The 17,970-nt window shown below is 35.8% G+C and overlaps 1 protein-coding gene and 1 non-coding gene across 2 annotated transcripts in view; one reads left to right on the top strand and one right to left on the bottom strand.

Annotated features, from left to right (window-relative positions):
• Nucleotides 1–17,615, top strand: part of mwh (multiple wing hairs) — a 207,632-nt gene extending 190,017 nt beyond the window's left edge. Inside the window, exons 2-8 of the mRNA XM_073956896.1 lie at nucleotides 1,094–1,388; nucleotides 8,454–8,635; nucleotides 8,702–8,815; nucleotides 8,882–9,064; nucleotides 9,232–9,558; nucleotides 9,625–9,727; nucleotides 10,195–17,615. Coding sequence (XP_073812997.1) covers nucleotides 1,125–1,388; nucleotides 8,454–8,635; nucleotides 8,702–8,815; nucleotides 8,882–9,064; nucleotides 9,232–9,558; nucleotides 9,625–9,727; nucleotides 10,195–11,613 — 2,592 coding nt within the window. The 5' untranslated portion in view covers nucleotides 1,094–1,124 and the 3' untranslated portion in view covers nucleotides 11,614–17,615. The remainder of the gene's footprint in view (nucleotides 1–1,093; nucleotides 1,389–8,453; nucleotides 8,636–8,701; nucleotides 8,816–8,881; nucleotides 9,065–9,231; nucleotides 9,559–9,624; nucleotides 9,728–10,194) is intronic.
• Nucleotides 1,458–1,529, bottom strand: TRNAE-CUC (transfer RNA glutamic acid (anticodon CUC)). Its single transcript has one exon. It is a non-coding gene; the product is annotated as a tRNA-Glu (tRNA).
• Nucleotides 17,616–17,970: the final 355 nt, after the last annotated feature.

The raw sequence follows: 17,970 nt of genomic DNA on the forward strand, positions 1-17,970 counted from the left end.
TAATATTTGATGAAATTTGTTACCTTCAATGTGTCCTTTGTTTGAAGGCTAAAAACCCTATGGACACTATGTTTATTTTACGAATTATGTAAGGACAGTGTTTCAGAAACCTATTGAGGCCTAATGTTCCTCATGGAGTTAAGCGGAAAAGACAAAGAATAAGATACAGCTTAAAGCCACTTCTAGCACGTCCTGAAATTTTAATAACGAGTAGTCTTTGTAATAATGGCTACAGCTTTCCTAGGGAAAGCCAATACTTCATGAGATTCACAATATTTTTTGAGCCACTTCTTTAGACATCTGTGGCACTTATGTAAGTGTTTAGTGTCCAATTTCGATTGCAACCAGTCTAAATGTATCGCATCTATTTCTCTGCCAAAAAGATTAGTGATATTGCTGCCCTTCGCAGCTTTGGAGGTTAATGTTAAGGTCATAAATTAATTTTGTATTGGGAAACCCCTCCCAGATTTTTGAAAAGGGAAAAACAAAACACTCCCACAATTTTTACCGAAAACGGGAGTGTAACGTAAATTATTCAATTTAGTAGTGGCGGTGGGATGATCATTAAGGTGTAATATTGTACATAGCTTTCAATAGCATTTGTTAACTTTACACTAGCAATGGTAATTTGTTTTTGCTGTCGGTGAATGTCATCCCAACAATAAATTACTCAATGTTATGAGCAAACAACAGGCGAAGAGCCTAAATCATAATTGAATTGACAACAATTAGAAAAAAATGCATAGACAATACAAGCAGTCATTGGAAGTTGATGGCAGAGCTAGGTGGCGATGATCACTTGTAGCTCTAACAAAAAAGAAAAAACCCGCTGACAACCAAGCCATAAATTTGAAATTATAATAAATTTTGCATAGCTAATTGTTATGTAGTCTCTGGGCTACTTACAGCTGGCTGTGCATAAGGAAAAACAATAATGTGACATTGTCCCAAAGATAATCTCATCATCCTCATCATAATCTTCCTCCTCAACTAATCAAGATGTTTTAAATGACACCATATTTGTGTTTTTCTTTCGTTATCATTATTAACTAATGAATTTCTTTCCTCAATGTTTTTCTTCTTCTCATTTTAGTGAAGTTTCCTCAATTTCCCATAGTTATCAAATGGCTCCCAGTGTTTGTCAAAATTCACCCAAATTACCGCCACATAATAATACACAGTCTGGTGTTCATAGCGGTGGCGGCGGTGGCACTGGAAGTAACAATCATCATCGACCTGGTAGCGGCGGTGCAGCAATTGCTGCTGTTGGTTCATCTTCGGTTACACAACGTAGCAATTGTGGCAGTAGTAGCATCAATGGTTCCATGGCTTCGTATAAAATGTCAACAACATCGGAAACAAGTTGGTCCCAAACAGTTTTTAGCAAGGTAAGTGGAAAATAACCTATTAAAAATTAAAAGAAACCCAAAATAAAAAAGAGCTTATAAAGAAAAGAATTCCCGTACCGGGAATCGAACCCGGGCCTTCCGGGTGAGAGCCGGATATCCTAACCACTAGACAATACGGGACTTGTTATATGGTTATTTAAAGTTCTTATAAGAACAAATGAAATAAGCAATAATGCTGCCATTTTACCAAACAAATTGGAGAGAAAAGCGACCAAAAATAAAATATTTTTAATTTCTTATAATTTGAATACCGACTAAATAGAAGGTATTTGGGTCAACTAACCCCATTTATGATAGGCTTCCAATTGTTCACCAACATTAAAAATAACTATTACTCTTTCCCCCAGTTTATGTATTTCGAAACGAAAATGTGTGCGCATGAAAGACACCCAAACTTTAGTTTTTGAAATATTATTTCATTTGCTTTTGCTTCAAAAAAAAAAAAAAACAAATTTGAAATACACACTCAAATTTGGTAGTTTTTCTTCCGCATTCGTTTTCTTATCGACATACATAAACAGGCCCATAATGTCGTTTATGGGCTCTAGAACTTTTTTGAAGTAAAAGCACCACGCTCCCAATTAAAAAAATGGAACCATCGCAAAGGTAATCTATTCCTGGAAATAATATTACCATATCGCACCTGTTTAACAAAAGGGTAGTAACTCTAAATTTTCTATTTTTCAGTAGAGACAAAAAACTATTTTGTGCTAATGTTAAAGGTATATTATATAAAAAAAACTATGGCATCGTAAAGATATCTCCTTCACAACACTACAGTACAGGATTTCTTTTCATTTCGTTAAGTATTTGGTTACATTTTTAACAAATTTTCGAGTTACTACCATTTTGTTGAAACAATTTTCTGTATTAGGAGAGATGTTATTTCGACTTGTGCCCGTTTAACTGAAAAAAATGGGCGGCGATTGGTAACATAGGGAGCGAACAATTCGAAATACTACTGTTTTGTTGAAAAAAATCTTGATTTAATGCCTGAAACACGTGGCCGCAACTATAAATAAGTCTCTTTTGTTGATACATAGAAGCTACTCTGAAGGCAAGAAGAGTGAATTAACGGTATCTTTGACGAAAGAGTAGACAAAACAATAGGAAATTTTTAAAGTAGGTGGAGTTGATATGGCTAAATCAACTGCAAATTGTCTGAAACGGGTTCCGTCCAAACATACCCGTGGTCCAAAACCATTATTTCGATGAGGAACAATTTTGGTCGTATCTTTAGCCTAAAGGCTTAATGTATAACTATGCCTGGAAGCTACTCTCAAGTTCAATTTCAATATGAGCTAAGGGGTAAATCCCAGTCACGCGGCCTAAAAATCATGAATTTTCCCAGAAAACTACCAATTTTGAGCTACTTTTGGTATTTTCTTGTTAAAAAAATATTGCATAGTTTTGAGACATCCCAGCAAACCAAATGTCGGATGTGCGACACGTCTGAGCAATTTCGGAAGCAACGTCCTTCAGATTTTGTAACGATTTCTATACGATTTTTCGGAGCGGAAATAGTTCAGATTTTGTCCCGATTTCGGAACGAATTACGGAAAGAAATTTCCTTTCCGAATTTTCCAAAGATTTTCTTCAGATTTCGTTACGAAGTCGGATCGAAATCGATACGATGTCGCTCCGACATTTCGCTTCGAAATTATGTCAACTACTTCATACAACTTTCGTTAAGATATCGTTACGATTTCGGATCAGACATCGGACGTATCGTCCGAATTTTGTTTCGATTTCGTTAAGATATCGGTACGATTGGTTTGCTGGGATATGACCGTCTACGAACGCGAAACTGGCAACAATAGTTGATTCATGCAAGTTCTGGAACATAGTTATAATTGTTCATAAATAAATATCGACAATTTTACAAATTTATGGAAAACTGCCTTGAAATTTACTGCTATTCTACCTAAATTTTGCAATCAATTTTGAAATCATAGAGAGCTTTTAAGTTATCCTTATGCACAGATCCCTCACTGCATGTGGTCAAAGTTCAGGATTCTTTATTAAAAACTTCTAAGAAGAAGAAAAATCTCTATAACTAATTTCAATTTGTAAAGCCCAATTAAAGACATTTTTCATGAATTTTTTCCAAGAAAACTATGCAACTATTTAGTACATAGATGTTTTTTTCATCTGAAAGAGCACATCTTAATGTACTACCTGAATTTTTTGTGGTATTTGGCCGTTTACCAAACCCTGTTTTTTAATAAAGCGTTTTGCGGTGCCAACTCTAGCTCGAAACCTAATAAACCGATCGTCATATATTTTTGTATGCTTATTTAGAAGATAAAGATATAGCCCTTCATCGATCGAATTAAAAAAAATAGTTTTTACCGAAATTATGGTCCAAAAAGCCAAAATTCATTTTTTTTGCTGAAAAAACTAATGTTTTTTGTTAAAACTAAAATCGATCGATGAAGGACTAGTTTTTGAAGTCCTTGATAAGCTCACAAAATTATATCGCTCATTTACTCAAAGAGTGGCATAAACCAAAAAATGTGTTTTCTGAGTTAGCAATTTCTATTTTTTTCTACGACCTTTGCTTTATCTTGTGTAAAATGTTCATGCGGATATATCTAAAACTCAACGAGTTGCAGCTCATTTACCACGAGTGTGACATAAATCAACAAAAAAGTTTTTTTTGAGTTTATGGACCACTAAAACACTTGCAATCATGCTTGATCGTGCATAGAAATTTAGCACTGATATCTGGCTAGCTCTTTGAAAAATATGGTCCAAGAAGTTACTTTATTTTTTCTGTAATAGCCTTTTTTAAGTTGGGAAGTCAAATTTCCATCTCCAACTTAAACGCGTTTTTCTCGAAATTTGATTTTTTGAGATGTGTCACTCTTTGAGTAAGTGAGCGATATAACAATCAGTTTATTAGAGTTGGTACCGTTTTCAAAATGTCATTTCGAGAAAAACACGTTTTAAGTTTCTATGCTACATACAAATTACAATGAATTTTCCCTTCCCATACTCATATCACAGTTTTGTTCCGATCGATTTGAAAGTTTTACCACATATTCTATGCTATTTATACTTTAAAATGGGCCAATAAAATTTCTTTCGACTTTCTCAAATTTACAAGTGGGGGTCACCCCTTAAAGAAATTCCCAAAATAACTAATGATGTATTAGAAAAGAAAGATGTAATTGAAAATAGCTAATGTAAGGGCAAGAAAAACACGTGAAAAGCCACATGCAATGTAGCCCATCTTGTGAAGCCAACACGGAAAATTTATCAGGATATTTAAAGACTTTAGTAGTAATGTAGTAAAATAGCATGTTTTGACTAACAGAATTACGTTTTTCCATGGTAATTCTAATATTATACAGCAATATCCATCGTCCTGTATTTCTATGATTTCTGACGGATTTGGAGTTACGTCACAGCTCTTTTATTTGGTAAGATTCAGGAAATCCTATCTTTGCAAATAAAAATAGTCCAATGCTCCTGAAAACAAAGCATCTCCACATAAAAAAACTGACTTAAACTTACTTATTTACAGTTTATTTAAAATTTACATCTCTTATTGCATATATAATAGGGTGGGGCGATTTGACACCACCACGGGCGCCTAGATTTTCTGATTATTGGGATTGTACTGAGCAAAAAAGACCACTAGACCATATGTCTACGGTGAAAATCGAGCCCCCGGATTTTGACTTGAAGTTTCTTTTCAAGGTTTTTTGGATATTTTGGCATGTATGTAACAGCCAAACCACTGAGATTTTCGATCCAACACAAAGACAAAAATTGTAGCCAAGACAATAATTAAGAACTCTCTAGTACATCGCAAAAGCTTTGGAACGCTCCTTCAGGCAGTTATGGCCCCGAGAAAGTGCACATTTTTCGGAAAATATCGATAAATTACACTGTGCTACAAAATTTGACTCAAAGTCAGTGGGTGGAAATTTCTTTTTGTAGATGAAAGCCCTTCGTGAGTGTACTAAGAACGCAAAAGGAAATTTTCAGGATAGGTCAAGTTTCTGAGATATGGTTTGGCCAAAATATCCTTAAAAAAATTTCAAGTCAAAATCCGGGGGCTCGATTTTCACCGTAGACATATGGTCTAGTGGACTTTTTTGCTCAGTACAATCCCAAGAATCAGAAACTCCAGGCGCCCACTATCACTTTTTTCCTTCCATACAAATCGCCCCGGCCTAATATATAATCATATATTGAATGCGAGGAATACCAAATAAAGGCATTTATAAAAATAATATAAATAAGTTGTTGGAAAGGATTAAATAAGTGTAAAGAAACTCTCTATTACTAACAAAACCGGATTTAATCTGAAATTAAATGAAGCGAAAAATTCCCAAAACAAAGTGCCCTAAATGCAGCATTTGAAATCGAGTGGGTTTTTGTTCGAATATACATTCATTTGGGAACGACAATGCCAGTTGCATGATGATGCCATTTCGTAAATGCATTCGACTTAAAAAACAGAAAAAACACAAAAAACTAAATTTTATAAAATAAATAAAATGAAAAAATTTTATATGTTCAAAAATTGATATTTTTGAAGATAGAAAAATTTTTGTTTGCCTGTTATTTAAAAAAAAAAATTATCGTTCTAAATCCCCTTCATAAAAAATAATATTTTCTGTGCATTTTTCTAGTAGGTCATTTGGGAGGTCCTCAGTTTCCGACAGTTTTACAATTATTTGCTCTGTTCCAGAACTTGCAAGAAGCTACTATTTTTTACTACGATAACATTTTTTCCCTTATGTTATCGGAAAAAAATAGTAAAAATTAGTAGATTCTTGCAGTTCTGGAACAGACCAATTATGTCTATTCCAGTACTGCAAAAATCCACTAATTTTTACTATTGTTTTCGATATCATAAAGGGAAAATTTTTATCGTAGTAATTTTTAGATTCTTGTCGATACTGGAACACAGCAGTTGTAAGTTCAATATTTCTTCTTGCTATACGATAGAATGATGACGCCAGGCATAATAAATAATAATGAAATAATTTTTTAATTTGTTTAGTGAAAATTCTCCACACTAAAAGTTTTGTTAAATAAAAAGGATATCTTAGGTGTTTAGCACTTGGTATGATATCCTTTGTTATCGTTTACAGCTTTTAGCCTTTTTGGCATAGATTTAACTAAATTTTCTGTGCAAGAAATCTGAATTTTCCGCCATTCTTCTTACAAGGCATTTCCAGGGTTCCTATACTTTAGATGTTATAACTTCTTATATTTATCTCTAAAATACTCCACAAATTTTCTATAGGATTCAAATCCGGGAATTGCGGAGGTCTTTGAATCACTTTTGGACAGTTATATAGCATCCATTCTCGAACAATGTATGATTTGTGCGTGGGGTCATTATCTTGATAAAATTGGAATGTTGTGCCCAACCCCATCAGCGCTACATTTCAAATTATCCTTCAGAATGTTTAAATAACACATCTTATCCATAATTCCTGCGATAAAGATAATATTTTCTTCACCGGAAGCACGCGTACAACCCCATACCATATCCTCCTTCGTGCTTTACGGCGGCAATTGTGTGTTCAAGTTCCAAGGCCATATTTGCCCTACGCCATACCTTACTTGGTACATCCGACCCAAACAGGTTAAATTTGCTTTCATTGGCAAATAAAATTTGCATCTGACCCAAACAGGTTAAATTTTCTTTCATTGGCAAAAATAACAGTCTGGGTCGGATGGACCAACTAAAGTATGGCGTATAGCAAATACGGCCTTGGACCTTGAATACACCTTAAAGTTTTAAGACGTTTTGGGCACATTTTCAAACAGTATTGGCTGAAAAATAATATTTTTGGATCTCGTCGAATGAGAAGAGTTCCTGCAAAAATGAATTCCTACACATAGGTGGTCCACGTTTTGATATCGCCCCATATAACGATATTGCCCTCTTTATATATAATTTTTTCTAACTGATAAATATCACTTCCAAATTTCATGGGTCTACCTTTATTTACTTTATTTATTATCCAGTCCAAATTAAATTCGACCAATTTTCTTACAAATTGACACATAATGGCAACGCTTTCAATGAATCACATGGAAGGTGGTTGAAAATAAAAACAAAACACACACACATCCATACATCTCATCTAGAATTCAACAGACATATCTAAAAATAACTTCGTTATTCACCACCATGGTGACTGTTGCCGTTGGAATAAAGAAGATGGTGAACGAGAACATTCGCGTTACCAACTGTTCTGAAGAGAAACCGTTAAAATATCAAAACAATAATAGCGCATTTACATTTGGATTTAATAAAACACGCTATTTTTGCTGACAATTCTCTTTAATATTTTTCAAATAATTAGGTGCCGGTGTAAATAAGGTTAAACATTTAATTCAGTTTTTCATTTATTTTATAGTACGTTTACATTGTAATGGATTTAGTAAATTTAGTGGATTTATATTATCAATTCCATTGCATATACGACAAATAAATTCTCATAAAGGAGGTATAAAAGAGAATAAATGACTTTGTCCCTTTGCAACACTTTCATAACCCTGCGTTTACACATGACAGGACAGTTGACTTCAGTTGACTCCGACAACTGCAGAAACAGTTGTAAAATTATGAATGAAAATTATCGATTTCTTTTTGTTTTCTGTTCACACATTTTGTTTTTGTTCATGTTTTTTTTATTTTCAACACATTTTAATATTTATCTCACTTATTTTTACAAAAATATCCAAAATTTGTTAACCCGACCGTCTGTGAAAAAATTATGGACATCTGTGTTATTAATTCAATTCTGAAGACAAATTGTCTGGTGTGAACGTCTAGTAAAAACTTATTATGACAGTACCAGAATTTAGAACCAGTATTACAGCCTGTTTATATTAGAGCTTTTTTCGGGGTTAACCTTCTTTATTTCACGTATACGCAATGGAATTGACATTTGAAACCAAGTGGGTTTTTAAATCCGGATATCTTCCAAACATTATAAGATGAGTTCTAAGCTAAGAATTTCTGCGGGTGACTCCTTTTTTAATTGAAAAATATTACTTTCTTTTTAGGAAAATCAAAGACCACCAGTTTACAATCCTGAAGATTATGTTGCTGCCTTGAAAAAGTTTGGTAAACGACAAAGTGGTCCCAATCCACGATCGATATATGATGCCAGTGATGCAGCAGCCGCCGCGGCAACCGAGGATAATTTCAAATCAGCCACCTTGCCTCACAAGCATACAGATTATAAGTAAGTGTAACTTCCTTAACTTTTGCAATTTTTATTAAATTCACAATCCTGTTTTTCAATTAACAGAAGTCCAATTATGGCGCCTGTGGCAAGTGAAAGTGAGATGTCATTGCGTCAATTTTCAAGTATTACAGATCTGCTCACAAAACTGAGAGCCGATTTAAGGGTTTCATTTCCAAGGTATGTTGATATACGGACTTTTAAACATAACATTATCTTTAATTTTTATAACTTTTTATGTCGTAGTTTTGTCCAAGAATTTGTGGCCACACCTTCGGATGGTGTTAGTCTACTTTTGGAGGTATTACGTTCCATACAATTGTCGCAAGCGGTAAATGCACCCATAAACACCATTAATAATGTCGGAACTGTGCCCAGGAATTCACAAAGTTATCAGCGACGTGCACTGCTCGATGAATTGGCTTGTTTGTGAGTATAATAACAAAAACAAAATATGCAAGTCTAAAACCGAAGACAGAATAAATGATTCGCTTTCGACAAAATGCAATGCCCAAAGTGAAGCGTTTGTTCTGTCTATGGCCTAAATACCCTTTAACTTACAAATTTCCTTTTATTTACTTTATTTCCATTTCTAGGCAATGTCTCAATATTTGCTGTTCACGTTCGTTGGAGGCGACAGCTCGTTTGGGTACAACGCCGGTTGGTTTAATGCCTTTGGCCTCATCGGCAACAGGTCAGGGTATACGAGCTCGCATCTTGGCAATGCAATTAATGGCCAATGCTTGCGATAAAAACTCCTTTGGTCATGGTAACCAAAAGTTGGCAACATCCGGTCATACAGCCATTTCAGATGCTATGTCTACGTTGCGTTTACGATGCAGTGAACCTGTGCGCTTTCGTTTACTTATGGGTATGCTGAATAGTGGCGGAGGTTCGGGGGAATTACAAGCTGTGGGTGTGAGGTAAGTACTCTTGAGATTTGAAAGTTATTTTCAAATAAAAACTTGTTCTCGACATTTATTTTATAGATTTATTAATGCCTTCCTCGAAAGTTCAGAGAATCTTCAACAACGTTTATATTTGCAAGCGGAATTGTTCCAGGCTGGATTTGATCCAAATAATTTGGCAAAGGTAAGAGTATTAGTAGGAAAAAGTCAGGAGTTCATAAAAATTGCATTTTCACGTTCTCGCTGGGTACGATTGCTCACAAAGAGCCGATTCGAATTGGTATCTAAGAGCTTAGCTAGCCCTTGCAAAATATGTTTCAAAAGTCGGAAAATTAAGTTCTGCTTGTCATTATGTATCCCTTCATAAAAGTTTGGTTTTGCGATTAAAGTTTTGTGTTCTCAAGAGACCATAACCACCAAGCGTTGCTTCTTAGGAGGTCGGCAGCGATTGATATCTTCGCGTTTCGTTTGAACACAATGAAAGAAATGCCAACCAACGCGAAAGCAACGTCCGTGGGATTTTTATTTTGGCAACACGAGAAGCATTATCCAAAACAAAGCGTTTTCCCTGTTCGGCTCATCTATTATTCTGCCTCTTGAAAACTGTCTCAAATTTTCCCAAAATTTCACATTTTGCCTTGATTTTTTCAGACAATTTCCTCGTCATCACCATGGTTGGATGTGTTGCGCAGTGAGCTGAAGAAATTCCACGACATCTATGTCGATGTGGACAAAATGATTACCCAGTCGCGGGAAGCTGATCGGGTACGCAGTCAAATGGTCATTCTCGAACGTAGAGTTCAAATATTGCACGAAGAAAAAGCTGTACTAACCTCCATGGAACGTAGGCTGCAAGAACGTTGCGCTGAATTGCAGAGAGAAATTTTCCGTTTACAGGGAGCACAAAATGAAAACACCTTCAAACCTTTGGACAAACAGCCAATGTCTCTGCCGCGGCATATACCTCCCGGCAAGCAACAAGATTCCTCCGAACATGAAGATGAGGGTATTAGCAGTTCTGACACAGGACCATCACTGTCACCAGTGCCAATTTTGGTATTACCACAAAATAGCAAAAAACATGAAAAACTCTCCACCGATCCAGCCATTGAGGATGCCATGGAAGAACTGGATAATGTGGTAAATGAGGCAGAGAAACAAATTTCCACCAACGAATGCAAATTTAAGAAAATCTGTAAAGAGGCCAAGGAGAAGGAGATTGTGCCGAAAAATATTGTACCCCAGCCGCCAAGGAAGTCTCGCTCATTGGCCCATCTTGTGCAACCTGAAGGTTCAGATTTGGATGGTTCCGAATATGGCATGTTAATGTTGCAGAAGCCCATTAACCCCAATCAAGAAGTTGCCGCCTTGAAAACCTTTTTCGATGAAAGTGATTATGTTATACAAGATCAGGAGAAAGCATATCACCGCAATGCTTTAGACTCACCCGAAATTCCAGAAAATACTGGAAATAAACAACACTCAAACAACACTACCAGAGAGTTATTGGATGTCATTATGAATGCCCGCCACTGTGAAGATGATCCAACAATGAAGGCTTTGCGGGAAAGTTCCGATAGTCCAGCAGATGATGTGGACAATGGTAATGCTGCTACCACAATTGTTATGAGTGGAGCTCCAAAGCGTGAAAGTTTCACGGAGACAAATGGTGTACCACCGCAACAATTTAATGGGGTATTCTTTATGACCGATATGAATACGGCAGCAAAATATCCTAAACCCGATTTAACCGCAGCCTTACAGGCACGCCGTGTTACCAAAAATGTAGAACGTTTGGAGGCTGTCTTTGCCAGCCATAATGAGGCCTACAATGAGGCAGATCAACAAAATGGTAAACGCAATAATTTAATGCCCAGCCAACGTGAAAAGTCACGAAGTAATCAACAGATTTATTTTGGCAGTAATCCCACCATTCGCATTGGACCATATGCCCCCCAACAGCAAAACTCAACGAGGCCGGATCTTTTGAATAACAGCAATGTGACGACACGAACACGTTCGTACACGCAAGGATCAAAAGTTACCGATATACCATCGGGTTTATATTAAGTTTTTAAGCATTTACATAGATGTACGTAGAGTTTAGAAAACTAAAAACAAAAAGCTTTTGTGCAATAATGAATTTACACAATTTCTGTCTCAAAGCCTGTTTATAAGCAGCTTAGTTTTTGTAGTTTTTTTTTTCTAGATTAAGTTACTAATTTATTAACAACAAAAACTACTTACAATTTAGCTTACAATAATTTTAAGTTAGCTTAGTTTAAAATATTTAAAAAAAATCTATTTGTAGAGCGGGCTGTGGAGTTTTGACATAAAATGTCCCACGTTGGGCGCCATTTGAAATGTAATATTTTTAATTTCTAATGAGTTTATTTAAATAAAAAATGTTCTTGATCTTTCAACTTCACAGCCCCAGCTGATCACAACGAAGATAAAAAATATTAGTAATGAGCATACCGTTAAGCTTAAAATCATGTATTAAATAATATTTCAGCCCACAGAATCGCATATTTGCACGTTTGTTGAAAATCATATGAAAGTTTGTGTTGTTCGGTTACACCCGGCTTTAAAATAATCTTTTATCCCTTTTAGGTATTGAGATTAAATCTGACAAAATTTATTGCAGGCCGGGGTGTTTATATGTCTATATCTGATTTGGGTTAGGTTAAAAAAGCGCAGCTGTCATCTAGGGAGTCCCATTGGGTTTATCGTGAAGACTAAAGCTATAGTAAATTTGAGAAGATGGGAGAGAGACTTTAGGAAATACCAAATCTAAGTAAATTTAAAATCCGTTGAATATGCCGATCAATATTCCACAAATTGGGCGGGACCGTTATATGAGACCTACATTTATTTTAATCTTTAACCCTTAAAAATAACAAAAATCGGGTGGAACTGTTATGAGATGGAATAATAACTGAACAAAATGGTAACGGACAAGAACGACACGGCATAAATAATCTGTCAGTTTAAGCCAAGTTAATAAATGTCTGCCGGTCTTTTTCCATGCTCCGTCATTATTTCTCTCCAATCGCATATATAATAGTATCGAATGAACTATAATTTGATCATATAAATGCAACTTTAGACTTGACAAATCCCTCATTTAGCAGATCCACATCTTACGCCAAGTCCTGAAGAAGACTAAAGCAAGCAAGTTCGATATTTCCACTATAGAGAAAATTTTAAAGAACTAAACCCAGCCAATTTTTTCTGATCACCAGATGAATAGTCCTTATCAGTCCTTGGCCTTCAACAAGAAAATCAAGTCAGATTAATTCATGTCCTCACTTTGGGTCACATTTAATACGTTCATTTGAAATTGATTCTGGCGCGTTTTTAACGCAGCACATATTTCATACTAAAATTTTATAAAATCGGTTTGGTGTTTTACTCCCTTGAATTTATATTGGCTGCTGAACCTAGCAGAAGAGGTGTATGGGCCACACCATCAGTGCACTCTTCCCATTCTCTGATTGTGCTGCAGCCCCGTGTTGCATGGAACAAAAACTGTTAGTAGTTTCGACTACGCACTCTGGCCGGAGACTTTGTGGTACCGAAGGTGTTAGTGATGGTTTAGACCCAAATCACGGGTGGAGCTTCGAGTTGCAAAGAAGTGCGTAGATGTTAGGTAGTCCACAACTCCCTACTAAGAGGGAAGTGGAACCCATACAGTGGATCTTGGAATTGGTACCTGCTGAATAGACTTGGAATCTCTGGAGAGAGCTACCACTCTTTAAGATTGATCCGAATGGGAGCTGGTCGAATCGTTTTATCGCCACCCAAGGCGAATTCATGCCTCCTGAACATATCGAGTTTTTTTCTTCTTTTTTAAATCGTTTCTCCTGTCTTGTTGTCTTCCCATATTTATCTATGGCATTTCGTGTCGCTAGTAGCTTTAAGAAATAGGGATAGAAAATTGAAAGCAAATGCCACATTTTAGAATTCCCTATTCTGATACCCTCAGCATTTATGCTAACGAGGGTATATACACTTTCATACGCGGAGAATGTGCCTCATCGAAATAATAGTTTTAGACCCCAAGTATGTTTGGACGAAATGTGTTTCAGCCGGAGACTTTGTGGTACCGAAGGTGTTAGTGATGGTTTAGACCCAAATCACGGGTGGAGCTTCGAGTTGCAAAGAAGTGCGTAGATGTTAGGTAGTCCACAACTCCCTACTAAGAGGGAAGTGGAGCCCATACAGTGGATCTTGGAATTGGTACCTGCAGAATAGACTTGGAATCTCTGGAGAGAGCTACCACTCTTTAAGATTGATCCGAATGGGAGCTGGTCGAATCGTTTTATCGCCACCAAGGCGAGTTCATGCCTCCTGAACATATCGAGTTTTTTTCTTCTTTTTTAATTCGTTTCTCCTGTCTTGTTGTCTTCCCATATTTATCTATGGCATTTCGTGTCGCTAGTAGCTTTACGAAATAGGGATAGAAAATTGAAAGCAAATGCCACATTTTAGAATTCCCTATTTTTATACCCTCAGCATTTATGCTAACGAGGGTATATACACTTTCATACGCGGAGAATGTGCCTCATCGAAATAATAGTTTTAGACCCCAAGTATGTTTGGACGAAATGTGTTTCAGACAATACAATTTGGAGTTGATTTAGCCATGTCCGTCCATCTGTCTGGCTGGAGCGCACGATAACTCTCGAACGGATCAACCGATTCAGTCCAAAGTTTGGCTTTGGTAATATTTTGTCCACACTTAGTTTAAGTTCGAAGATGGGTTTTATCGGTACCTCCCCCACAAAAGTTCAAAAATGCTCGGAAAATTTGTGCGCACGAAAACTCTTGAAGGGAGTAATCGATTTGGTCCATACTTTGCACATCGTGAAATTTCTACCAGGTTTAGATAAGGTTCCAATGTGGACTCAATCGCTCCACTCCTTCGGGTACCTCCCACACAAAATTTCGGAAAATTCAGTTTAGGACCTGCTCTCGGATCGCTTTGATTTTTGTTGTAGCAAGTGCTATTCACTGCTCCCCATACGACGGTACAAGTTACATCAGGGGCAAGTCCATACTTCCTGAGAGAATAGCCTGAAAGTTGGAGCGCAAGATAACTCTCGAACGGTTCTGCCGATTCGGACCAAAATGTCGCCTTCGCAATATTTTGTGCCAACTTAGTTTAAGTTCGAAGATAAGCCATATCGGTCCACTCCTTCAGGTACCTCCTCCACAAAAGTTCAAAAATGTTCGGAAAAACTGTTCGCACGATAACTCTTGATGGGAGTGACCGGTTTGGTCCATACTTTACACATCCTAATATATCTACGAGATATAGATCAGGTTTGAATATGGACTATATTTGTCCACTCCTTCGGGTACATCCAACACAAAATTTTGGATAAATTCACTTTAAGACCAGCCCTCCAATCGCTTCGACTTTTGTTGAAGCAACTTGCATTCACTGCCTCAATTACGACAGTAAAAGATTTTGCAGGGGCAAGTCTATACTTCTTCAGAAAACAGTCCGAAAGTTGTAAAAAACCTCTATGGCACAATAGGTAGTGGCTGGAGAGCTCGAATACTGCGTTCGTCTACACTTTGGATATCGTAATTTTTCTTCGAATATTAGATAGAATTCGAAGGTTCACTCCTTCCGGTACCTCCCTATTTATCGGTATTCCCGGCAAATTTTTGAGCTTTAATGGTATCCATATTTTGTCGGGCTTTCAGGGGTGTTCCATAAAATATACTTGATAACCAAGGACGACTCTCCAACATATATCTGTACTCAAAATCGTTGACAATAGGCATGTTCGACAACTTCGCAAGTTCTTGCAACTGCTTCTCATTTCCCTTTTACTGAATAAGTTTGTTATCGAACAGAATTTTGTAAAAATTGTACAAATTTGTACAAACTTTTTAGTTATCGAACAGACCTAAAGTCGACTTTCCAATATTATCCATAACCAAAAATCGAATTCGCTTTTATTTATTTTTTTTTTTTTTCAATTCAAAAACTAATCAGCTTATTGAAAGTCCACTTATCTATCCCTATTACGAAACTCCTGATCGTACCATGGATTTTAGGTGATGCTTTTTGGTACCTAAGTACAGATTGTTTCTCCACATTATTTGGACAAGAAGTGTTTTTTTCAGCGAGCAGAAAAGTAGTAGAAGTAAGTAGAAAAGTAGTAAAGCGGAGTAGGCTTCTGCTTTAAGTTGTGTTTGCAGGTTTTCAGCGTTCAATTTCCTTCATGGATTTTATCCTCTATATTAAGAAAGGGGTTCCCTCCCACCCATTGGTAGCTACAACGAAATGTAACGAATTGATTGAACACTTGTACCAAGAGAATCATGTTCCAACAAATTTGTCAGTTATAATTTCGCGTGTTTATGCCTCACTAAAATTGATCCGTTGGGCGCCGCGTAGGTAGTTGTTAGCAACCACATTCTCCGTATTTTCATGTGGTTATTTTTTAATGCGATGCTTAAGCTGAAAACAGAATAAACGTTTGGTTTTAATTTCGATGTTTCGTGTTACCAAAAAAACAACAACCATAAAGCTATGTAGGTACATGTTGTCAGTTTTGAATGACAGCTTTGCTCAAATAATCATTGTCATTTATCATACAAGCACAAAATATTTTGTGCTTGTTGGACGTTTGGACACTTATCGATAATTGCGAAAAATCCACAGTCAAAACTGACAATGTATACTGCACTTAGCGTTGCCTTTAAGGACATTGGCAGCGGTAGTCTGTGTTTAGACACACAAATTTCTCGGGAAAGTAAATTGTGGTTTTTTGGGAGAAAGCGGAGAGGAAAGAGCTCCTCAATACTCTTTCCTATCCCCTATTGCCTAAAAACTGAATATACTTTCCCGAGAAATTTGTGTGGCTAAACACGGACCTATTGCTGTCATCATGTGGTTGTTGTATTTTTGGCAACGCGAAATGCGAAAGATAAAACAAAACGTTTATTCTGTCTTGGGAATTATAGTGCGGTTACACTATAGTTTTTTGCCGGGTTAACCCACTTCGAGAGGATTTATTTTACGTTTGCGCAATGGAATTGACATTTGAAATCCAAACCCACTGGGTTAATCCGGTTAAGTGTAACCGGGGTATTACGCTGTTTTCAATTAACCGACACATTTTTTTTTCTGAGGCCTCACATACATACATATATCATGAGTATATCTTTGTAACCGAACAGTACAAACTTTCATAAGTATTTCTATAGGACTTTTGTTATTATTTTATATTAATATATGTAAATGAGAACCAGCCTATTCATTCAGTCACATACGGTTGTTACACCGGATTGCCACCAACAATTTATGTGCGTAAGAATCTTTTTCATGGTATTGTTATAATCGTGATCGTCGGCAAAATATTAATAATATCTATTTATGTAGCTTAAGTCAAAAATACTAATTACAATAAAATTATTATATACGATTATTATAATATCGTTAATTATTCATATGATGCCATTTTTAAATGTTGAGAAATTTCTTTAAGACAGAAACACAACTACATCTTGGTACACAGTATGACCAAACATAATTTGTATGTCTGGAAGCAATTTCTCTACATTTCACAAACAATGTCATCGTATGAATAGTTATTGGTCCAAGTACTATATACATTATATTATATCTAAGTCTTTGTATTTAAATTTATTCATCCAAACTCCAACTTACTATACTTGTCTGTACTATAAATTGTCTACTATATATTTATAGTCCTCAAAACTTGATAAAATTCTACAACAATTCTAAAGAATTTTAATCTAAGTTTTATTTGTGTATCTCCTTTTTTATGACATACATATATCTCACCTTTATCTTTTCACTCTCCTATATAGCACATTTTAATGCACAAAACACTTTACTACATTTTCTTTTATGCAAATATTAGCACAAGTGTTTCAAAAATAATATATAAATGCAACCCAAATATAATCTATATGGCTATCTATAATTATTTTTACAAATATTCTACACTTGTAATTATTATAGAATAAGTTTAATTATTTGAATAAAATAAAAACTTCGGAATGTAAGATAAATATTCACAAAATTGATGGTTTTGTTTACTAATGGAAATACGCCTGAAGTACTGATAGTATGAATTTTTATGGAAATTTGCGCTCTGTTACAGAACCTGCAAGATTCTTCTATTTTTGATTTTTGTAACCTAGACCCCAATGTGGTAAAGGATATATGTATGTCTTTGTGCATTTGTATGTAACATGCATAGGAAAACGATATAGGCCCATAGTTTCTTTTAGGGATATACATAGAGTCGATTTAGTCCTTTCCTAGTGAAAATTGAGGACGGTTATTTTTTGTCCAAAGGCCGAAAATATATGTATGTATGTATATGGAGTTGTATTCATATATGAACCTATTTCGATATAATTTAGCAAATTTAT

The sequence above is a fragment of the Musca autumnalis genome, unplaced genomic scaffold (genome assembly GCF_047663935.1).
Source record: "Musca autumnalis isolate F117 unplaced genomic scaffold, ASM4766393v1 scaffold_5, whole genome shotgun sequence".
Classification (NCBI taxonomy): domain Eukaryota; kingdom Metazoa; phylum Arthropoda; class Insecta; order Diptera; family Muscidae; genus Musca; species Musca autumnalis.